General features: G+C 34.4%; 1 protein-coding gene across 3 annotated transcripts in view; it reads left to right on the top strand.

Annotated features, from left to right (window-relative positions):
- MED23 (mediator complex subunit 23) overlaps positions 1–25,107 on the top strand; it is a 59,748-nt gene that overhangs the window by 10,036 nt on the left and 24,605 nt on the right. For 2 of the 3 annotated variants that reach the window (XM_027848540.1, XM_027848542.1), the window contains exons 6-17: positions 26–124; positions 1,132–1,233; positions 1,761–1,830; positions 5,883–5,995; positions 6,730–6,825; positions 7,457–7,474; positions 12,930–13,130; positions 13,763–13,906; positions 16,773–16,918; positions 17,747–17,992; positions 19,177–19,319; positions 24,766–24,940. In XM_027848540.1, the coding sequence (XP_027704341.1) occupies positions 26–124; positions 1,132–1,233; positions 1,761–1,830; positions 5,883–5,995; positions 6,730–6,825; positions 7,457–7,474; positions 12,930–13,130; positions 13,763–13,906; positions 16,773–16,918; positions 17,747–17,992; positions 19,177–19,319; positions 24,766–24,940 (1,553 nt within the window). The remainder of the gene's footprint in view (positions 1–25; positions 125–1,131; positions 1,234–1,760; positions 1,831–5,882; positions 5,996–6,729; positions 6,826–7,456; positions 7,475–12,929; positions 13,131–13,762; positions 13,907–16,772; positions 16,919–17,746; positions 17,993–19,176; positions 19,320–24,765; positions 24,941–25,107) is intronic. The other variant, XM_027848541.1, reaches the window with a different exon arrangement.

Raw genomic sequence — 25,107 nt, 5'->3', positions numbered from 1 at the left:
CCTTATGTTTTCTTCCAACCATTAGGGTGTACGAGATCTCTTAAAAGTGATTTTGGAGAAAATCTTAACAATACCAAATACAGTGAGCTCAGCTGTGGTACAGCAACTTCTAGCAGCAAAAGAGGTAACTTACATATGCACCTGAATTTTATTTCTAATTATCATTCCAAAGAACTCTTCTAGTCTATTCAGTCTACTAGTTTTCAGATTTCTGGGCTCCATGGATCATGGGAGCAAAAAAAATCTTTTAGACTACTTTTCTGTATTCTTTTTACTTACCACCAAAAAAAAAAAGAGGGAGGGGAAAAACCTCATTAATACTAACAGAATTGTATTACTTTAATAAATAATTGTTATTATGAAATCCAATGATTTATTTGATTTTTATTAAACATAATAATAATATTTGGTAAAGGCTAGCTATTGGTATATTATTAATGACATATCAGGCCTAAGGACTTAGAATACCTTCATGGACTCTGTGCTGTACAGACTGACACTTTAGAGACCAGTAATCTAGTCCCATCTTCCTCTGCCTTCATCATTGACCCTATTTTATTCTTTATTTATTTCTTTTTACATTTTGAGACTGAGTGTCCCTACCTTGTTCAGGCTGGAAGTACAGCAGCCATTCTGGGCCCTATCCCACTGCTGAATGGCATGGAATTTTTGACCTGCTGCACTTTACTTTGGGTGGAAATTTGTTTTGCTTTAGGCTGCTTGCTAGTCCCCCTGCTCCTGGGAGCTCATATTGGTATGGGACTTATTTCAGACACCCAGTTGGTTTTAGCCCTTCTGCAACTCAGCACTTCCAAATTCAAGCAATCCATCAACCTCAGCCTCCCCCAGAGTAGAAAACACAGGTCTATACCTGTATTCCCAGTCATTGGCCCTATTTTAAAGGCTTTCCCTAGCAGGAAATCAACCTGTCAACAACCTACTCCAGCATTTCAATAATCCTCATTATGTGGAAACTGCTTCTTTATACTTAAACTAAATCCTTCATGCACAAATTAATCTCTATTGTTACTAGTTATACCTCTTAAAATCATTGACAGTGATTTGACAATGAAAATTCTGTCCAAGAATGTTTGATTTGGCTTGAATCAAATTGGTATCTTGTCATCACAGGTTATAGCTTATATTTTGGAACGAAATGCCTGTTTACTACCAGCCTATTTTGCAGTTACAGAGATCAGAAAATTATATCCTGAGGGGAAACTTCCACACTGGGTAAGTTTTATTAATTCCATGGTTAGGTTTTAGCAGCTAATTGTGATATTGCCATACTAATTTGGATAGACTAAGTATTTGCCATAAATACACTATTTTCCAATACTTTTTCCCCCATACTTTTTCTTCTCATGATCATAGAGGATAGAAAATTAATTTTGTCAGTTGACTTTAAGAGTTTCATTTGCCACAAAGTAAACTGTACATAACTTTTAAAAATCAAATAGAGATGTAACATGTAGTTAGAGAACCAGCTTTCAAACTAGGAAAAATTGAATGAAACTCTTTCTACTGACATGTGCTATCTTTGTGACCCTGAGCCCTAGGCAACTTATTGATAGTGGGGGTTTTCTCACCTAGCAATTCCTGTAACAATGAAAGTACAAGTTCTCATCCCTAGCCTTATACATGTGGCTATGTATTTGACTAAATTCGGGAAAGTGTAAAGTGATAAATCTTTTAAGTAAATACTCTTTGAGATTGAACGTTATATGCCAAATCTGCCTTGTTTTTATTTTCTTTTTAAGTTATTAGGCAACCTTGTGTCAGACTTTGTGGATACCTTCAGGCCCACAGCAAGAATAAACTCCATTTGTGGTAAGATTAAATTAAAAGGTAAAATGTTACTATCTAAATTAGTTTCCAAATTTATTGTGTAGCTTTTGAATTGCAGCAGAAGGAAAGTCTGTTTCTCTGTAAGCATTTGGTTTTTGATGTTGACTTTTTAGCGTCTTTGAGAGCATAAAAACTTTGATTTAATATAAGGTATATGTTCAGTTGTAAGGAGTACTATTTGTTTTAGAGTGAGAGGAAAAGAAGGAAGAGGGCACCTCTTTAGATTGGGTCTTTCTTATTAGCTTCAGCTCAAAGGCACTTTGGAAGATTTTGTTCTTGGTGGCATGGAGAAACAAGTTTGTTAATAAGACTTCCAGAGAATCCCAAAGCACGGGGAAGTTCCTGGGAGGCTGCCAACCCACTCTAAGTCGAACTTGTACCTTTATCCACTTCTTTGACTCTTCTGATTTGACACGGTCTGTTAGGTGTCTTGTGTAGTCTTAAGGTTTTCCAGTTTGTCTATACTTACATATACTTCGAGACATTCTTAGGGATCACATTTCCTTCAGAAATGACTTTAGCTTTTCAAGTATAGGCCAGTGGTTTTCCAAATGTCCAGTATGTGCAGAAATGACATGCCTTCTTAGACCTTATCACCCAGGGACTCGGAAGTATTTATCAGGATGCATGCAGAGGAGGGCTGAAATGTCAGTGATATACTTTTTTTTTTTTTTTAATAGATTTTTTTTTAACATGTGTTTTTTAAAACTTTGGGTTACAAATTTTCTCCCTTCTTCCCTCCTTACCCACCCTCATTGAAAAGGCAAACATCTTGATACAGGTTATAGATGTGTAGTCATGCAAAATCCTTCCGTAGTAGTCCTGTTGTGAAAAACTAAGTATATTTCCCTTCATCCTATCCTACACCCCATTTATTCTTTCTTTTGACCCTGTTCCTCCTCAGAAGTGTTTGCTTTTGATTATCCCCTCCCCCAATCTGCCCTCCCCTCTATCAACCCCCTGCTCTCTTGTCCACTTCCCCCCTTATTTTCCTGTAGGGTAAGATAGATTTCCATACCCCATTGAGTATGTATGTTATTCCCTCCTTAAGCCAAATCCTATGAGAATAAGATTCACTCATTCCCTCTCCCCTTCCCCCATTTCCCCTCCACTGTAAAAGCCTTTTCTTGTCTGTTTCATGTGAGATAATTTACCCCGTTCTACCTCTCCCTTTCTCCTTCTCCTACTATAATCCTCTCTCACCCCTTAACTTTATTTTCCAGATAAGTGATATACTTCTTCTACTCCAACATGGGTCTCATTTTTTCCTGCATTCATAAAGGTAGAGAGCTAGTGTAGTAGAAAGGCAGTAAGTGTAAATTGACAGGTGAAAGGATGATTCTCCACATTTGAACAGATTGCTTTTCTTTTCTATTTATTTCCTTCCACTATGTCCTTAGCTTGACTTCCTGCCTCCTTCCCTCCACCCTTGCTCTCTCTTTCCCTCAGTCATCATTTGGTAGACAATATCTGGTATGGGAAATGGATTGACAATGAAGAGAGGTTTAGTGAAATTATTACAATTATGATGATTAATGGTAATAATAATAAATATCAATAATAGGTACACTAATGTATTGCTGTACTGTTACAGAGCTCTTGCACATGTTGTGTCATTTGATCGTTATATCCTAGTGAGATAAGTAGTGCTATTATTTTTCCCATTTTCAGATGGGGAAGATGTCTGGTGACAGTTAGATAGGTCTTCTGCCTCTCAGTCCTGTGCTCTTCTCACAATTCTTCACTGATATCAATTTCATATCAATGAATTATCTATTATTTCTGTACATACAGGATTTTCTTAGAAAAGTTAAAAGCTGGGCAGACATTGTCAACGTCGTCATCATCATAACATTAGAGATGTAGAGCTAGGGGGACCTGGGAGGTCATGTAATCCAACTCCCTTATTTTATACATGAGGAAATTAAAGTCCAAACAAGTGAAGTGACATGCTGAAGGTCACACAGTGAAGTGTCAGAATCAGGACTAAAGCCAGTCCCCAAAACCCAAATACAGTTCCAGATATTTACCCCCTCCCCCAGTGAATTTTGATCACTTTTGGCACAAAAATAGCCTCTGATGCTTGAGCTTGTATGACCTCTTAGTAGGACTTGTCTTAGAAGAGTATTCTGTCCTTTACATGCGAAATGAAGACAGCTAACTGTATATGTATATTAATAGTTTTTAAGAATGTGTAAGGAAGTTACCATTGTTTTTGGTTTGGGGAATAGATAATATTTAAGAATTGAAATTTAAAATTAATTTGGTATGACCTTAGAGTAATTATTCGTTTTGGAAGAGAAAAAAAATTTTTTAATTTCCATCTACTTTTTCCTTTTTTTTTTTTTCTTTTTGTATTTTTGTCAGTTCACAAGCATTTATTAAACAGTTACTATGTGTCAGGCTGTGCTGAGAGCTGGCAATACAAACATTAGCAAAAAGATAGTCTCTACACTCATGCTACTTACATTCTTTTTTAAAAAATTTTTATTTTATTTTTAATTTGTGAAATAAAACAAGCATTTCTGTAACATAGTATAATTTTAAAAATGATTGTACATGGGGCAGCTAGGTGGCGCAGTGGATAGAGCACCAGCCCTAGAGTCAGGAGTACCTGAGTTCAAAACCGGCCTCAGACATGTAACACTTACTAGCTGTGAGACCCTGGGCAAGTCACTTAACCCCATTGCCTAGCCCCCCCCTCCCCCCCCAAAAAATGATTGTACATGAAACTGCAAGTCTATTATGTCCAACTTGCTTATTCCTTTTAAATATATAATAGTTATTTAAATTTTTTTTCTTTTTTTCCTTCTCTACCTCCCCACAAATGGCTACCATTTAGACACAGGGGTGTGTGTGTGTGTATAGATATATATATACTAAGTATATATATATAGATATACTAAGGAAGATGCTATCTGCATTGAGAAAGAACTGATGAATAGAAGTATGTATAGAATGATATGTATATCCTTTGTAGTTAATCTGGGTATTTATAATAGTCAGAATCACTTATTTACTGAGTTTTTGTTAACATAGTATTGCTGTTACTTTATGCAATGTTCTCTTAGTTTTGCTCATTTGGCTCTTCATTATTTCATGCAACTCTGTCCGTGTTTTTTTAAGATCATTGAGCTCATCATTTTTTTCATTATTAAACTTTATTTTTCACTTATGGAATAAAGTAAGAATTTCCATAACCTAGTACAATAAAAAAGATGATTGCACATGAAACCGTAAATCTACTATGCATAACTTGCTATTTCTTTCAAATATACAACAAAATTATCATGTAAATTTTTTTTTCCTCCCCTTCTCTCCCACCCCCGCCCTAGAGATGGCTACCATTAGACACAAATAGGTATATGTATGTAAAATCATTTTATACATACTTCTATTTATCAGTTCTTTCTCTGGATTCAGACAGTGTCTTTCTTCATATGGCCTTTATGTAGTTAATTTGGGTATTATCATTTCATCAGCTCATCATTTCTTATAGCATATATCACTTAGCATTCCATCACTTTGTTTCTTTGGGTGAATTGGCTTTTTTATTTCCTGTGTGGAAAATAATTCGTAACAGAAGCATTGTCATCTACACTGTCTTCCAGACCTTTTTATACACAGAAGAATAAAACAGAATCAGAATTTTTTCTGTTTATTTTTTATTACGAGACTTTTTGATTCTGAGTGTTCTGACTTTTTGTAGCTTCTCTGTGCGTGAATAGTTCAGTTCTTCTTCAAATTCCTTCCTCATCCTTTATTTGACATGCTGTTTTTCTTTCATCAAATAAAGCAGAATTCTAAGGTATCCACCTGAACATCTGAAACAAAGGGTAGTAGCAGTCAAGGAATATGACTGTAGAATACTCCCACAACTTCTCTTAAAAGGTTTTATATGATGGTTTTCAAGAAAATAAGTTGTAACTTAAGGTTAAAATAACAAGATTCAATTTTGTGGCATTCAGAGGTGAGGCACCATGCATTTGTCAAGCATTGCATTCACTCACATGCGTTTTGTGTAATACATGCAGGGCGCTGTAGTCTCCTGCCAGTGGTAAATAACTCTGGTGCCATATGTAATTCCTGGAAATTGGATCCTACAACACTTCGTTTTCCTTTGAAAGGCCTTTTACCATATGATAAGGTATGTTGTTACCGTAAGAAATTGAATTTAATCCAACTTTTGGTCCATCCAGTAATCTTTAATCATAAGACATGTTCTGTATAATTGCCATCTTTGTAGTCCCAGGCATTACATATATAGCTAAAGATAGTGATGAATCATAATCAGATTACCACATTACTCAAAAGATATTCAAATTGTGTATGGTATTGCTGCCTCTATGCTAGAGGCCCTTTTCTGGCAGAGCATTTTCAGGTAATAGGCTAGTTTTCTTTCTGGGGGCCATTTAGGCAAGCAAATAATAGGGACTGAGACAACTTCAGATAGTATCTTAAAAACTTTTCACGAGATGATTAAGAGTTTCAGTCATTCTGAATGAAAAAGGAGCAGGGTTTTTTTTTGTTTGTTTGTTTTTGTTGTTTTGTCTTTTGATGTGTCAGAGGCAAAAATCCATAAAAACAAATAAACTAATAATGTGGTTAGCAGTGCTGTAACTTTAATACTATTACATAGAATCATCAACATAGAATCAACTATTCTAGTGCAAAAATTATAAAGATTGAGGTACTTGCTTAAGATACACAGTTAAATTAAAAATAAAATAGGTATCATCCTTCCCAATCTGGTTTACTTTCTACTAAACGTTGCTTACTCAAAAGTAATAAAAATATCCCAAATTGTTAACCTTTTTTCAAATCATTTAAAGTTAAAACTAATTTTGATCTTGAAGCAACAATTTTCTTTATTTTTTAAAGGATCTGTTCGAACCTCAGACTGCCTTGTTGAGATATGTGTTGGAGCAACCTTATTCCAGAGACATGGTCTGCAATATGCTAGGTTTAAATAAGCAGGTACTGTACTATGCTGTAAACCTAGTAAATTCTGCATAGAGTCTGCACTATTCTTTTCTCTTTTCTTTGCTATAGCTAACTGAGCAAAACAGTTTAGGACTATTCAATGATTTTCTTTTTGATTTAAAATAATATTAGGTTTATTGAACACTATATAGTTCCTATCATTTATTATTGCTTTGGAAATGTTTAAATTGAAAAGTAGATATTTTGAAAGTTGATTTTTTTTGCATTGCTTTTTTTTCTATAAGGCCAGCCTCAAGTATACCTTTTGCCAGATAAGCCTACACATGACTTATTCCTAATAGTTTGTTCTTAATGGTTTTCATTCTGTTGTGGTGCTGTGTTTTGGTTTTGTTTTTTTTTCCCTATCGTTTGGGTCTCTAGTTTTTGCAGCCTTATTACCTTTGTCATTTTTCAGTATTACATCATTGGAAAGTTGAATTTTCTTTCTTCCTTTTTCTTTTTTTAGTTGTTTTGTTTCTTTTAAAGTAGCTTGACATGTGGGAGGGCTTGTTCTGACTTTGGGTTTCTTGAGGCTGGCCTCATAGTCACTGTTTTGTCTTTTCTTTTTTTCTTCCTTTATTTTTGTTCTGTCCTGTCTTGTCCTGCCCATCCTCCAATGCTCTAGACCTTGAACATTGCTCAGGTATGTTCACAACCTTACTGTTGTATTGTGACTAACGATACGCTGGCCGCTTTGTAGCCACTGATTCCATTTAGAGAATACGTGTATGGTCGGGGCTTGAAATTGGCAGGACCATGCTGAGACCAGGGCCACTAAAAAAATTTCTTCTTGGGGTGTGAGAGTTGTTTTTTATAGCTTTGGTTTTTGGTGGGGTTTTTTTTTTTCCTTTTTGGTGTTTATTTTTTTTTTCTTTTTTTAAAAGACTACAATCATTACTCATTCAAGTCTGTCATTTTTTTGATGGACTATTTTCCCTTCCCACTCCATCTTATTTTTCAAAGTCCACGGCTGAGCTAAAGTTTTAGCTAGCCTAGTGGATAGATTTGTGGTGGCCTTCATCTTTTCCTGTCAATTGAAAAAGCCATACCCCAAAACAAAACATATCTTTCTGTTGCTTTGTTAATGAAACACTTTAATAGAGTAATGCTGTCTTTAAAGCTGGAGTGGTAAAATTGATGCAGTGAAGGCTTTTTTGGAAATATGGGGCTTTACTAAGAAAGGTAATATTCTTAGGTAGCCCCCACCTACTTGACCAATATTCTTCTGTGTCAGTCTTTGCCAAAAGTGTCCTCCTCTAAGAGTAAGCTTCTCTGAAATCAAAGCTGACTTGTCATGGGGGAAACACACTGTGGCCTAACTGTTATCAACCAAACTCTTATACTGTCCCAAGTCTATTTCCAGGACTTTTCACCTTTGAAATTTTAAGGAAAATAGTGGTTCCAATTGTTTTTGTTTAAAAATTTTGAGCCCAACATATTAAAGTAGTCCAGTTGAAAAACCTGCTTTTTTATTTTAAAAAGACATTATTGTCTAGGATATATAAAATAGCGTTACTGTTTGCAATACTATAGTGAAGGTTGTGCCAGTGCTTCCATTTATAAAACCCTATTTTTAAGGACATATAGCTTGGCCATAAAACTTGCTCAGTGTTGAAACTTTGCATGCCAAACCTCACCCTAGTAGCAGTATCTTTTTTATTATTTTAATTTTTTTATGATTAGTAAAATTTTACCAAGTTTCCTCTGTTGGACAATCTTTTGTACACGTGCAACTAAAATGCTTTCACACTACAGTATATGATAGTTATCTCATTGTATATTCCCATTGAACACTTTCAACACTAAACCACTTAATAACTCTGATCAACCTTCCCTTGAACAGAGGTAAGTATTTATTGGACTTTAAAAAGATGGTCAAACAATGCCTAAATCCCAGTTTTTTTGTGGTAGGCTTTAGTTACACTTTACCTCCTTTTTTACAGTTTCCTGGATCTTGTACATATGATACAAATGATAGTTAATCTGCATGTGATTTTCCTATAGTAAGTCACTTCTATTAGCCTTTTCCTTTGGGGGAACAGCTTTTCTCAAGCCAGAAACTGCTTGAAACAGTTCCAAAAATGTTGGTAAAACAAGTATAGTCATGGGCTGATCATTTCAGTACCAAGTTTCAACCTAAAAAAATTTTATGACTAAGAAATAATTCCATAAAAAATAAAGTTTATAATGGAAATGCTGACAGAACATTTACCACATCAGTCCTACTGTAGCATATGCATCATCAAAATTTTATACTTCATCAGTAATTGCTTTGTAGAAACTATGAGATTGAAGCAAACATGCTAATTTGATTTATAATAGTATGTTTTTAACCATTGAAAAGTAGAGTAGAAAAATAAGGATGTATACATTCCATGAATCAGGTGACTTAAAATGTTTATTAGGTCAATTAGTGTCCTCTTTTAGCAATATAGTACTATACACTATACTGTACTTTCTTGTCCTTCCTCTGTTCTTACAAAAATATACTTAATGCTTTAATATCTTTCAAGAGCTATCCTTTTTACATTTTCCAGTAGGAATTAGACTACTCTTCTTTTTTTTTTTTTTTTTAAATAAAATGTTCACACAATACCCTGAAGATCAGTGATGTTGACTCCAGCTAATAGCATCAAGTTGGAGGTCAGGATGGATATAGGTTAAAGGATAATCTATACTAAATAGACCTACATAAACCAGATGTATTTCTGTTATTAGAAGTTGTAATAAAAGTAGCTCAGAATTATATGATTTGTGGTTTGCAAAGTGCTTCTTTCACAACATTGATATAGTTAGTGTAAATATCTCTATTATTGACCAGGAAATTGAGGCTTAGAGAGGCTAAGTGATTTCCCCTTGATTATAGAGCTAGTAAATACAAGAGAACAGTCTTCTCAAAAGAGTCTGACGCCCAGTCATTTTCTGCCACACCACAGTACTTGAATTTATTATAGCGTTTTCTAATAGTAGACAGTCCTCAACTATCCCTGCAACAGTCTTGAATAGCAGCCAGGGAAGCACCTTTTTGTTGTGCCTGATGATTCATTAGACTGGTTCTTTTCCTGATCAGAAAATAAAATGCGGGAAACATGGTGGAGAAAGGGCTTTTGCCTTAACTTGATATGTGGCTAGAATGTTGAATTAATTCCTAGCTTCAAAATGAATCTTGGGATTTTTTAAGGTCACTCACTTCCCACAGTAAAGTTTTTTTTTGCTTTTTTTTTAATGTCATAATGAGAACATTGACAGGATTATTATAATATGAAAATTGTCAGGTACCACGTCTTAACATAGAAGAAAGGCTGCTCCTATAAGCTTCATATGATTAGTCATTTCAGTGAGTGACGAAAAATGCAAATGTATAAATGTTTCTGTTAATCTTTTATAACTTGATTTTCTAAGTTAAAGGTTTAAAACCAGATATCCTGAAATTTAAGCTGTTAAAAGTAGAAGTTAAAATGTTGAGCTCTAAATGGAGATACTAGGGTTAAAATCCACTTCAATGAAAAATATGTTAAGATATTCAAGTATGTACTTTACTAAAATCTAGCTTTCAATGAAGGTGATTTAAGTTCCTTGATGGCGTGGCATCTCCATGTTTAAGACAGAGTGCTTTGCACATAGTAGACACTTAAATGTTTTACTTAAGTAAATATTTTTAAGCTTAAATATTACTAAGTTCTTCAGAAATTTAGAAATGATAAGCTCCAGAAGTGAAATAAAAAGTAAGATGTCTCTTTTCAGTGAATCTTTTAGAACTTGTCTTTAGCCTAGTGATGAATAATATTAAATCAGAGATTTCCAAATGCTTTAGTAAGTGGTAATTTCTTATACTTCTCAAGATTCTTTGCAGTGTAGCAAGATGATAAATATTAATATTCCTATTTTATAGTGAAATTTGATGCCTAAATAGTGTTATATTAGTTATACAGTGACAAATACATATAAAATTCAGTTCTTGATTCATAGTCTCTTGCTTAATGCATATACTATATAGTTTGCTCTGTGTGAAGTTTTATAGAATAACAAAACCAATGTACTTAAATTTTTTAGAAACATTTGCAGTCTGGACCAATAATAGCTGGGAGATTTAAAGTTAATATTAATGAATATTCTTCTATAAAGCACTATGGTATCAAGTTCTCAGAAAATCACAGGCACTTTGACCTCATCAAAGAAAGTCTTTGGGTATTGGCTTGTTTTGTTCTAGATTTCACTAGTTGGAAAACCATGTTGGCTTTCCCTTTGAACTTCCTAGTATTTCTCACTTTTAGAATCCTATTATTCACAGTAATAATGAACATTTTGGCTTTCCTCTTTAAATCATTCTACTGACCTTAACTATTTTACCACCACAACCCTTCTGAGAAATAGGTAGGTAAGTATTATCCTGATTTTTTTTTTAACAGATCATAGACATTTAAAGAGCTCTAAATTTGACTCAGGATTTCAAAATAGATTTCGTTTAGTTTGTTCTTTGTTGATTGAAAAAAGTTGATGGGGGGAACCATCATTGGGGAGGGAGGAATAGATCATCAATTGGGTCAGTTTCTGCTCCCTAAGAAAATAATTACTAATGACAAATTCCTACTGGAAATCCTGGCTTCACTTCTTTTCACAAAATTTTCTGACTCTTTTATACTTGGAATGACTTCACTCTAAATTTGTGTTGTGTTGACACCCTTCTTGGGTTGTTGGTGGTTAGCAGAACTAGTGAATTTCAAGCCCTGTACACAGTAGTTTTGCATGCTGAATTACAAAATAGTATGTAGTGTTGTCTGTTGCACTTTGCTCTGCTTCATAATGATTAGTTTTGGAGGAAAAAGTACTGTATTTTCAATTGGTGGTGTTAATATTGCTATTTGTAAACCTGTAATGTGGTTGAACTGTGATCATGGCATTGTGTTTTTGGAGAGAACATGGAACAGCAGTTGATGCTTACTGTTTTGGTTAACTGTTTTGTTTTTGCATGCCTTAAAGTGCAGCTAGATTTGTAGCTTTACAAGTTTGAGCTGGCAAAAAGCATGCAAAAGAGGATATGCTGTTCATTGTATATTATTCAGATTTGTCCCCATTTTTGTACTTTTTTCCTTAATCAAAGAAATCATATCCCTTTTTCATGGCAAAAGGCAAATAATAGCATCTTTAAAGTATAGGGAAAAAAGCATCTCTCCTTTAACAATTTTATTTACTAAAAAAGGCTGTCGTGTCAACTGCCTGGCTACTAAGACACATAACTTGTTTGTTAAGAAAATGCAAGAACAACTAAAACAAATTTTGTGGATACGTGGGTGTATTTTTTTTTTTAAATAAGTATGTTTTCAAAAAAACAATTTGAAAAAACAAAGCACAAATCTTTTTGCCTCTAGAAAGGGAAATTGCATTTTCATTTTTAGTTTTTAAGCTCAGTTCTTTTCTTTAAAAATAGTTTTTTTGCTTTGTTTTACAATTAAAGCTGCATTATGTTTGGGTTGTAAGAGGAAAGCAATACATTTAGCAATTTTCTGACCAAATTTTTGCAAAGGAGTTTTTGAGGGGGAGGCAGAAGTGTGGCTAATTCAATGTAGAGAAAATGTCTTTTGTTAATTAATTAATTAAATTAGGTAATTTGTACAAAAAGACTTAGACTCTTTCTAAGTAAACCAATGTATTCAAAGGTTTAAATAGAAAACAAAAGGCCTTTTAACTTTAAGGCAAATGGCTCACATTGTGCTTTACTAACCTATCATGAACCGTCCAAGGGCCTTGAAATCCTAGCTTTTTCTATGAATTCTGATTCTTCTTAACAACCAAGAGTTTCCAGCTAATTTTGAACAAAAGCATTTATCAAATTAAAGTAAGTTTTTTGCTTGAACTTAAATCAAAAATGCCATAGAAAGTCTGGTGGAAGGGTTGTAGAGCTTTTTTTTTTTTTAATAGAAGTTGTCTTCTGTGACATAACATGGTGCAGCTTTAATAAACCAGCCTAACTTTAACTTCTAAAGTTCAGACTTCATTTCATGCTTCCCAGCCTCTTGTTTAATATTGTCTGTTACCTAATTACTTCTAAAGCTAACCAAGAGGCTTTTGGAATACTGTATCTAATCTCTGTCCTACAGCACAAACAGCGCTGCCCAGTGCTGGAGGACCAATTGGTGGATCTGGTGGTTTATGCCATGGAACGTTCAGAGACTGAGGAGAAATTTGATGATGGGGGAACCAGTCAGCTTCTGTGGCAGCACCTCTCAAGCCAGCTCATTTTTTTTGTACTTTTCCAGTTTGCAAGTTTTCCTCATATGGTTTTATCTCTTCATCAAAAGGTATGTATTAGTCCTCTTTTTTCAGTAGGGACTGTTGATTTTAGGATGTAGTTTTCTTGTAAAAAAAAAAAATGGCCGTTGTAATTTCAAAGACCAATGATGTGGTTTTAGTGTTGACAAATAGAAATCCTGAGACTAAATTTCAACTCTATCATGATCTTTGGCAGATTATTTAACTTTTTTTGTTACATGATAAGGTGAGTTAAAATTCTGTCTCTCAGATGATAAATAAATAATAAAGCAAACTTTATCATTGTTACATCTATAATTTTTATTATGAAATGCATGTGTTCCAGCAAAAATAACTATTAGAGTAGATTTTTGTAAAATTCCATCACCAGAAAGTTGACTGACAGGAAGTCATCAGGTTTTTTAGTTACAGCACAGGAACCATTCATCTGAGACACAGAAATGGTAATCTGTGTCATTGGAATGAATCAACAAACCACTGAAATAATGGACCTTTGAAGAATTAAAATACTTTTTAAATGCTCGTTAAATCATGAGCTTTCTGAGTAGAAATTACATTCCACAGATTCTGCAATCAAAATTCTTTTGTTTTGTACTGGAAGCTCCCATCAGTATTGATGAACTGAGAACTAATAATCTGTGCTTTCAAACGTCTTTTACAGTTAGCAGGGCGAGGTCTCATTAAAGGCAGAGACCATCTAATGTGGGTATTGCTACAGTTCATTTCTGGAAGTATTCAGAAAAATGCATTAGCTGATTTTCTCCCTGTTATGAAGCTCTTTGATCTTCTTTATCCAGAAAAAGAGGTAAGTTTGACCGTTCAGTGGAAAACAAAATAATTGACTTTATATTAAAAGTTCGGTATAAGGGAGGTAGTATTGCAGTAATGGAAAGAACACAGACTAGAACCAGGATCCAGGTCTTTTGACTTCCAATTATCACTAGCTGTTTAACTCTGGACTTTAGTTTTCTTATCTGTAAAATGAAGGGATAGACTACTAGATTTCCAAGGCCGTTTTACAGGTAAGAAAACTAAAACATAAAGTGATTGTAACTTGCCCAAGATTATATAACTGGTTAATGATAGAGGGAATACTATAATCTAGAATAACTAGAATACTAGAATATAACCTAGTCCAGAGCAAATTTGACCACTTATATCTTTTGACACAGTTTATCTTCAAATTCTCATAGTCCCTTTAAAAAAAATTATTGATTTTTTTTTTGTTGTTTTCGTCATCAAAGTCATTTCCATATATATCAAGCACTTAAGTACTTATTAAGTATTTACTTTGTGTTTAGATGCTAGGCAGGCAAAGACAAAAATGTAATGATCCTGCCCTCATAGACTACATTTTGGAGGTGAGGAATCATGTGCAAGTATCAGTACATACAACATAATTTCGACGGGGTGGGGCTGGCACTAGTGGCTGGGGGGAATCAGGAAAAGTCTCAAGGAGATATGTTAAAGGAAGCTGAGCTGAGATATCTTAAAGGAAAATAGGCAGAGGTGAGGAAAAGAGTGCCTTCCAGGCATGGGAGACAACCTTTGTAAATACACAGAGATGGGACATGGAATATCATTTATGAGGCAGCTTACTGAACTGCAGCATCCTCAAAGGAGAATAATGGATAATGTGGAATAATGTGTAATGTGCCTGGAAAAGTAGTTAGGAGCCAAGTTGTTAAAGGTCTTAAATGCTACCTAGAGAAGGGTTAATTAAATTGCCCAAGGTCACACAGTTAAGTATCTGAGGCAGGCTTTGAACTATCTTCAAGTCCATCATTCTATCCATTCTTGCACCTCACTGTCCTAGAGGAAACAGGAAACCAGTGAAGTTTATTGAATAGGGGAGTGACATGGTAGGACCTCTAAGCTTTAGGAATATCAGTTTGGCAGCTGTGTAATGGAAAGAGACTTGAGACTAATTAGGTGACACTTGCAGTAGTCCAGTCCAGAGGTAATTAGGTCCTTGAACTAGGGTGGTACCTTGTAAGTAAGGTGAAGGGGATCTGAATGAGAGATGTTATGGAGGTAGAAGCAAGAGGATTTGGCAACTGATCAGATATGTGGAATGAGGAAGAGTGAGATAGAGAAATTAGGATGAGGGATAGATTAGGTGGAGTAGGAGATGATTCTGGTTTGGATGTGTCTAGATACCTATGGAACATAAAATTAGAAATGTTCAGTAGGTGTTTGGTGATGTGGGAGGAGCTCAGGAGAGCTAGAATTGGATAGGTAGATTTGGAAGTCACCTTTGTAGAAATGATAATGAATCCATAAAAATTGAAATCACTGAGAGAGTATAGTTAAAGAAGAGACCAGAGAACGCTCACAGTTAGGGGGACAGATTATAAACAATAAACCAGGAGTACTCTTGGATAACCAAGGGAGTTACTGTCAGGAAAACCCAGAGAAGAGATAGTATGCAAGGAGAAAGGGAAGGGGGATGGTCTACAATGTAACATGTTGCTCACTTCACTTTCCATCAATTCAAGCAAGACTTCCCATTTCCTCATGTTCTTTTCTTTTGGCATGATAGGAAAAACTGGAAACAAAGTATATACCCATTGGTTGAAGAATGACTAAACACATGATAATATTCTATTGTCATTCTATTTAAGAGTATTCTGTGTTCAGTAGTTCTTCAATTGATTGGGTTCACACTTTGTTTCTAGTTTTTTTCTATTAAAAATGCTGCTGTGAATTTTATATATATATATATACACATATACATATATATATATGTATGATTTTTTCTGTTTGACCTCTGAGGGAGGCAGATATGATTGATAATGGAATCTCCAGGTCAAAGGAAATTTAAAAATATAATACCTTTTTTCATAATTAATAACTTTCCCATAATCCCAAATTGTTTTTAGGTGTTTGCCCAGCAGTGGGAACTCTGGGTCAAAGGGTATGAGCAACTCAGTACCTTTTCATGTAATTACAAATTGTGTTTTAGAATGTTTGGATCAGTTTGCAACTCCACAAACAGTGTATTTATGAACTCCACATAACCCCTCCACACATCCCCTCCAACATTGACTATTCTCATCCTTTGTCATCTTTGCCATTTTGCAAATTGTGAAGTGAAACTTCAGGGTTGTTTTGATTCGCATGTCTCTTATTAATGATTTGAAGCATTTTTTCATAGAGTTGTCAATAGTTTGTTGTTCATCTTTTGAGAACTATTTATATCTTTTAACTACACATTTATTTGGGGAATGCCTTTTGGTTATTTTTAATATTTCTTTTCCCTTTTCAATTGACAATTTGTTATTTGTGTGCATATTTTCTCCCTTTTCAGAGAATGTTAACTCCTTCTGGAAAGGAGCTGTTTTGTTGTCTTTATACCCCCAGAATATAGTACAAGCTCTATATAATTGTGTATAATCTACACACAATAGGTGCTTAATAAATGCTCCTTCTTTTGTTAAATGAATTTAGGATTTGTGTTTTATAAGGGAAAACTCAAAAATGGGTTCCATCTCTGACTTATGTGTCGTTTAACCTCTCCATCCTCTCAGTTTCCTTATATGAAAAGCAAGGGAGTTAGATTAGAATACTTCTGTGTCCTAGCCCTAGGTCTATGATTCTCATTTGTAGGAATACCTAGAACATGTTGCTCCATTATTTTTGTAATACCATACAAATATGTTCTTTCTTAGTGTATTCCTGTGCCAGATATCAACAAACCTCAATCAACCCATGCCTTTGCAATGACGTGTATTTGGATACATCTAAACAGAAAAGCCCAAAATGACAATTCCAAACTACAGATTCCTATACCTCACTCCCTAAAACTTCACCATGAGTAAGTCGATAGCTTCATGTCATTATTGATTTTTAAATTACTATAGAAATTATGACATTTGGGAGTAACTATTGAAACTGGTTCTGTTTCTGTGATACTGTGTGTTATAGCTGAAGTTGAAAGACTGGCTAATGTCTCCAGCAGAGAACTAACATTCTTAATTAGAATGACAATAATGCTTATATCTTCAAAATTAATCATTTGTAGTCTCATTAAAGTTATTAGTATTCACAAATAATGAAGGTATTTCATAATTCCATGCATCCTACCTTTTTAATAACAAGGCTTAGGTAGCACGTTCTTGTAATGATATCTATTGTTAAAGTATAATGTGTTATTTAAGATTGCAAATAATAAATTGACTTATAATTCATGAATTTGCAAATTATTCCTTTCTGATACTAGTCTTTACATACTATGCATATATACTTTGATTGATTCATTTAGCCTACATGCTGCTATTACTGATAACATCTTTTTAAAAACATTATGTGTATATGGAGCATATTCTTTATGTGTTCAGAAATAGCATTATATTCTGTATTTCAAGATTGAATTCCCGGTGTCCCTATTTTTTGAGATTCTTGAGGAATTGTGTAATAATATACAAAGATTCTGGTTAGAGTCTACCTAGAATCGGATATGTGTGTTGCCATTGTGTATTTTGGGACAGGCAAACATAGCACCTTCAGGACCTAAAGTTTTGTCTCTTTGTTCAGAGATTAAAATTGAAAGATTGAAAAATGAAAAAAAATTAAATTGTATTGCAGCTGTATTTTGTGGTATATTACATCTGTTTTCATATTAAATTTAACTTAATATTCATAGGTTCTTGCAACAAAGTCTTCGAAATAAAAATTTGCAGATGAATGACTATAAGATTGCCTTGTTGTGTAACGCATATTCTACAAATTCAGAATGTTTCACATTACCTATGGGAGTTCTAGTAGAGACTATTTATGGCAATGGAAATATGAGAATCTCACTCCCTGGAATTAATTGCATGGCATCAGGATCTATTACCCCTTTACCAATGAACCTATTGGATTCCCTTACAGTGCATGCCAAAATGAGGTATGTTCTTTCATTTCTTTTGGGTCCAGTGTTGTTTTCAGTTGATTATCAACAGGTTAAGTTTTTGTCTTGGTGCCTTGTATACGTGTGTGCTCGCACTCGCACACGTTGTCTTTCTCTCTCTCTCTCTCTCACTCTCACTCTCACTCTTACTGTCTCGCACGCACACAGACACGCACACACACATTCACATACGCACGAATTTGGCTTCATTTTATTTTTAGCTTTTTTCACACTACCCTGCATTCTAAACTACTACGAACCATACCCAATCTCATCCTGCTCTCCACTGGTCCCAACATGTATTTACATACACTATCTTCCATGCCTGGAATAGACTCTTTCCACATCTTTACCTGTTGAAATTCTTCCCTTTCTTCAAATCTCAGCTAAGATACCAACTTCTTCGTGTTGCTTGTCTTGATTCTTTCCACCCACACAAGGCATACCTACCTTATGCCTCTCTCATTAACCTCCCTTAGGTATTTATTTTAGTCTAACTTATATGTATTTGTGTACATGTCTTGAATCCTTTCTTCTGCCTCTTATTTGTAATCCCTTTAAAGACAGGAACTTTATTCCTTCTTTGTATCAGCAATCAGCATAATACTTTGGTTAGAGCAGGCATTTAATACGTGTTACAAAATTGGATTCTCAGAGTATACAAGCAATGTCTTCATGAGATTAACAATAGAAAATCGCCAAATTTAGTGTTTCCATGAGTTTGCTGAAGCACAATTCTTGACATGTTGTAAGCATGTAGTAAAGGGTTAATTATTATTAGATTGAAAACTATTTAGTATCAAGAGTATACTTACATGGCTGCAGATATGAGCAATTTAGCTCACTCAAATACTGCTAAATAATAGCTTAAGGAATTGATTCAGATTTTTGTTTGACAGTGGGATAACAGTGGTATAGTGGAAAGAGTGCCAAAGTCGGAAGTAAAGACATGGTTTCATATCCTACCTCTGCAACTTATTAGCTGAATGATTATGTACAAATTGTTTAACCTCTCTGGACCTCAGTTTTTTTTTCATCTGTAAAATGGGGATAATAACAGATTTATTGTGAAGAAAGTGCTTTGCAAATTTTATTTAAATTTTTTATTTATAAATTGAACTATTATTGTCAGTCATATCTAAAATTTAACTTTATTTTTTCCTCTCTTCCCTTTACCACAGCTTAATTCACAGTATTGCTACCAGGGTAATAAAACTGGCGCATGCAAAATCCAGCGTGGCATTGGCCCCAGCCCTAGTGGAAACCTACAGTCGTTTACTGGTTTATATGGAAATAGAATCGTTGGGCATTAAAGGATTTATTAGTAAGAGCAAATTTTCTTTTCTTTTTAAAAATATTTTATTACTTTTCCAAATTACATGTAAAAATAATTTTTAACATTAATTTTTTTTTTAGTTTTTGGGTTCCAAATTCTCTCCCTCCCCTAACTGCTACCTAAGGTGATAAGCAATTTGATGTGGGTGATATATATAGAATCATGCAAAATATTTATATCTCTATATAAGTATATATACATATATGTGTTTTACATATATGTATATCATGTTGTAAGAGAAAACACAGACTACCACCACCACCCCCCCCCAAAAAAAAAAACCACAAAAAAAGAAAGTGAAAAAATAGTATGCTTCAAATCTGCATTCAGACACCGATCAGTTCTTTCTCTGGAGATGTAGCGCATTTTTCATTATGAGTCCTTTAGAATTGTCTTGGATGATTTGTATTGCTGAGAATAGCTTAAGTCATTCAAAGTTGATCATCATACAACGTTGGTGTTGGCGTGTACAATGTTCTCTTGGTTCTGCTCACTTCACTTTGCATCAGTTCTTTCCAGGTTTTTCAGAAATCATCCTCCTCATCTTTTCTTATAGTACAGTAGTATTCCATTACAATCATATACCACAACTTGTTCAGCCATTCCCCAATTTATGGATCCCCTCAATTCCTTTGCTACCACAGAAAAGAGCTACTATAAATATTTTTGTACAAATAGGTCCTTTTCCCTTTTTTTTTAATCTCAATGGGATATAGACCTAGTAGTGGTTTTGCTGGATCAAAGAGCGTGCACAGTTTTATAGTCCTTTGGGCATAGTTTCAATTTGCCCTTTAGAATGGTTGGATCAGTTCACAACTCCACCAAGAGGTATTAATGTCACAATTATCCCACATTCCCTCCAACATTTATCATTTTCCTTTTCCTTTTCTGTCATTAGCCAATCTAATAGGTGTAAGGTAGTACCTCAGAGTTATTTTTAATTTGCATTTCTCTAGCCAGTAGTAGTTTAGAGCATTTTTTCAAATGACTATAGATAGCTTTGATTTCGTCTTCTGAAAACTGCTAGTTCATCTCCTTTGACCATTTATCAAATGGAGAATGACTTGTATTCTTTTAAATTTAACTCAGTTTTCTGTATATTTAAAAAATGAGGCCTTTATCAGGGACATTTACTATAAAAATTGTTTCCCAGCTTTCTGATTTCTATCTTGGTTGCATTAGTTTTGTTTGTGCAAAACCTTTTTAATTTAATATAATGCAAATTATCCATTTTACATCTTGTAATGCTCTCTGTCTCTTGTTTGGTCTTATTTTTCTTCCCTTATCCTTAGATCTGATGGGTAAACTATTCCATGCTCCCCTACTTTGCTTATAGTATCACCCTTTATGTCTACATCATGTACTCATTTTGACTTTATCTTGGTTTGTGGTATAAGATAGTGGTCTGTACCTGGTTTCTGCCAAACTACTTTACATTTTTCCCAGCAATTTTTGAAAAATAGTGAATTCTTGTCCCAAAAGCTTGGGTCTTTGGGTTTATCAAACACTGCATTACTATAATCATTTACTACTGTGTTTTATGTACCTATTCTACTGATCCATCTATTTCTTAGCCAGTACCAGATTGTTTGGATGATTACCACTTTATAATACAGTTTTAAGATCTGGTATGGCTAGGCCACCTTCCTTTACATTTGTTTTCATTAATTCCCTTAATATACCTGACTGTTTGTTCTTCCAGGTGAATTTTGTTTTGATTTTTTTCTAGCTCTATGAAATAATTTTTGGCAGTTTTATTGGTTTGTCACTGAATAAGTAAATTTAAGTAGAATTGTCATTTTTATTATATTCACTTGGCCTACCCATGAGCAATTAATATTTCTCCAATTGTCTAGATCTGTCTTTATATGTGTGAAAAAGTATTTTGTAATTGCGTTTTATGTTGTCTGCGGTTACTTTATTTTTATTTAGTATTTTATTTTTCCCTAGTTATATGTAAAAACAAATTTTAACGTTCATTTTTAAAACTTTGAGTTCCAAATTTTCGCCCTTCCGCTCTCCTTCCCTCATTGAGAAGGTTCGATATAGGTTATACATGTGTAGTCATGCATAGTAGTCAGGTTGTGAAAGAAAACATGGATTTTTTTTTTAAAACCTCAAGAAAAATAAAGTTTGAAAAAAAAGCATGTTTCAGTCTGTATTCAGACACTATCACAATTCTTTGTCTGGGGATGGATAGCATTTTTCATCATAAGTCCTTCAGAGTTGTCTTGGATTCTTGTATTGCTGAGAATAGGTAAGTCATTCACAGCTGACCATCTTAGAATATTGCTGTTACTTTGTACACAGTACATATCACTTTGCATAGCCCATGCAAGCCTTTCCAGGTTTTTCTGAGAGCATCCTGCTCATCATTTCTTAATAGTACAATAGTATTCCATCATAATCACATACCACAACTTGTTCCGCCATTCCCCAATTGGTGGGCATCCCCTCAACTTTTAATTCTTTGCCCCCACAAAAGAGCTGCTATAAATATTTTTGTATACATAGGTCCTTTTCCTTTTTGTTTTTTAATCTCTTTTGGAATACAGACCTAGTAGTGGTGTTGGTAGGTCAAAAGGGTATATACTTGGTTTTATAGCCCTTTGGGCATAGTTCCATATTGCTCTACAGAATGGTTCAATCAGTTCACAACTCCACCAACAGTGCATTAATGTCTCATTTTTCCACATTCCCTCCAACATTTGTCATTTTCTTTTTCTGTTCTATTAGCTAATCTAATAGTATGAGGTAGTACCTCAGAATTGTTTCAATTTGCATTCCTCCAATCAGTAGCGATTTAAAGCACCTTCTCATATGGCTATAGATAGCTTTTTACTTCATCTGAAAACTGATCATATCTTTTGATCATTTATTAATTAGGAAATGGCTCTTATTTTTATTAATCTGAATCAGTTTTCTCTGTTTGAGAAATGAGGCCTTTACCAGAGAAACTTGCTTCAAAATTTTTTTTCAGTTACTATTGCTAACAGTATTTCCCTCCATCCTATTTATAGCCCTTCCTTTCCCCCTCCTCTACCCCTGTTTATTCTATTCTCTCTCTCTCATCCTGTCCCTCTTCAAAAGTGTTTTGCTTCTGATTATCCCCTCCCCCAATCTGCTCTTCCTTCCATCACCTCCCCCCACCCCTTTTGTCCCCTTCCACCCCTACTTTCCTTTAGGGCAAGATAGATTTCCACACCAAATTGAGTGTGTATGTTGTTCCCTCTTTGAACCAATTCTGAGAGGAAAGTTCACTCACTCCCCTCTTCCCCTCCACTGTCAAAGCTTTTTCTTGCCTCTTTTATGTGAGATAATTTACCCTATTCTATTTCTCCCTTTCTCTTTTTACCAGTACATTCTTTTCTTACCCCTTAATTTTAATTTTTAGATATCATACTTTCATATTAAACTCACACCTGTGCCTATATGCATACATGTATATATATACACATAATATACTCCTTCTAACTACCCTAATAAGGAGAAAGGTCTTATGAGTTACAAATATCATCCTCCCATGTAGGAATGTAAACAGTTTAACTTTATTAAGTCCCTTATGATTACCTTTTCCTAGTTACCTTTTTATGCTTCTCTTGAGTCTTACATTTGAAAGTCAGATTTTCTATTCAGCTCTGATCTTTTTATCAAGAATACTTGAAAGTCCTTTACCTCATTGAATAGCGATTTCTTCCCCTGAAGAATGATATTCAGTTTTGCTGGGTAGGTGATTCTTGGTTGTAATCCTAGCTCCTTTGCCCTCCAGAGTATCATGTTCTAAGCCCTCCAGTCCTTTAATGTAGAAGCTGCTAAATCTTGTGTTGTCCTGATTGTGTTTCCACAATACTTGAATTGTTTCTTTCTGGCTGCTTGCAGTATTTTCTCCCTGACCTGGGAACTGTGGAATTTGGCTATAATATTCCTGGGAATTTTCATTTTTTGACCTCATTCAGGAGGTGATGAGTGGATTCTTTCAATTTCTATTTGGTTCTATAATACCAGGGCAGTTTTCCTTGGTAATTTCTTGAAAGATGATATCTATGCTCTCTTTTTTTTTGATCATGGCTTTCAGGTAGTCCAGTGATTTTAAAATTATCTGTCCTAGATCTATTTTCCAGGTCATTTTTTTCCAGTGAGATATTTCACATTGAATTCTATTTTTTCATTCTTTTGGTTTTGTTTTATTGATTCTTGATTTCTTGAATGTTGTAAAAAAAAAGTTCTATAAACTTTAAACCGCAATGAAAATGTGAATGATTTTTATATAACAAAACCTCATATATTTAGAATTGATTCATTAAATTAGATTTGTGGTCTCAAAGCTGAAATAATATCTTTGTAAAATATGTGAAAAGAGAGCTTGCCAAACAAGAGTGTAAATAATGATTTTAAAGGAAGATTATTTTCCCTACTAAACAAACTTTTCCAGCTCAGCCCTTTCAGAATATAAATCAAATATCAAGAAGTTTTCTGTTTTAGCTAGTGATAGTTGAAGCAATACTTCTCTTCCTCCACAATCCATTTTAGGTGCCACCTCCTCCATGAAGCCTTCCCTATTCATCATCCTAACTGAAAGTAACTATTATCTCCTCAGATTTTCCTGGGACACTTTGCCTGGATCTTTTTTTTTACTTTCCTAGGGTCACACAACTAGTAAGTATCATATGTCTGAGGCCACATTTGAACTCAGGTCCTCCTGATTCCAGGGCTGGTATCTATCCACTGTACCACCTAGCTGCCCCTCTGCCTGGATCTCTTGATCCCTCCTTTGACCCTATCACTTGCTATTGTGTATTTTTTCAAAACTCCTATGAGGCAACAGCTTTGTTGCTTTTTATCTTTGTATCCTAAGACTCATTGCCTTAGTTGAATTGCTGTAATAAAAGCTATCATTTATATATGTCTTAATGTTTGCAAAAATACTTTACATATTCTTTATTTTTAAATGTTTCATTTGATCCTTACAACAACCATGTAAGGTAGATGGTGTTGTCTTCATTTTACAAATGAGGAAACTGAGGCTGAGAGCAATTAATTGACTTGCCCAGGATCATACATCTAGTGAGTATCTGAGTTAGGATTTAAGCTTAAAGTCCTGTCTCTTAAGTCCAACTATATACATCAGCTGTGCCACCTATGTGAAATATTAATCCTCTCTTAATTACCTCTACTAATCTCAATGGTTTTATAGCCTCATTTAGATTACTGTATATACCTGAAAATTCTGTAGCTTTGTTTTTAAAATATTCCATAATTCAGACTAATCTTTCTCCTAACTGAGATTAGTAAGGTTTGCTAACAACCAAATAACTTATAACCAAAAAAGTTATATGGTAATGTAGGAAAGTAAGATCACAAATAAAACTTATTTTGGCAGATATTTGTATAATCTTACTTTCCTTTATATATCTTTATTATATCCTTTCACAAGGTCAACTCTTGCCTACTGTTTTCAAGTCTCATGCTTGGGGAATTTTACACACACTCCTGGAGATGTTCAGCTACCGTATGCACCACATCCAGCCTCATTACCGAGTTCAACTACTGAGCCATCTTCACTCTCTTGCTGCTGTTCCCCAAACCAATCAGAACCAGCTCCATCTCTGGTGAGCCTTTACCATTGTCCTTTATTCTAGTGTGCTGAATGGTTCATTAGAGCTCTTGTTTCTACTGAAAAGTCCTTAGTCTGCATCAGCATATATGTAATATATATTTTTTTCCCCTGTTCCTTCACATTAGCATAAATTTCTTCTCTATTCTTTGAGTATTTGCC

This window comes from Vombatus ursinus, unplaced genomic scaffold (assembly GCF_900497805.2).
Source record: "Vombatus ursinus unplaced genomic scaffold, bare-nosed wombat genome assembly UNPS02006779.1, whole genome shotgun sequence".
NCBI lineage: Eukaryota > Metazoa > Chordata > Mammalia > Diprotodontia > Vombatidae > Vombatus > Vombatus ursinus.
The sequence above is the reverse complement of the archived record's forward strand: the minus strand, read 5'-3'. Positions and strand labels throughout refer to the sequence as shown.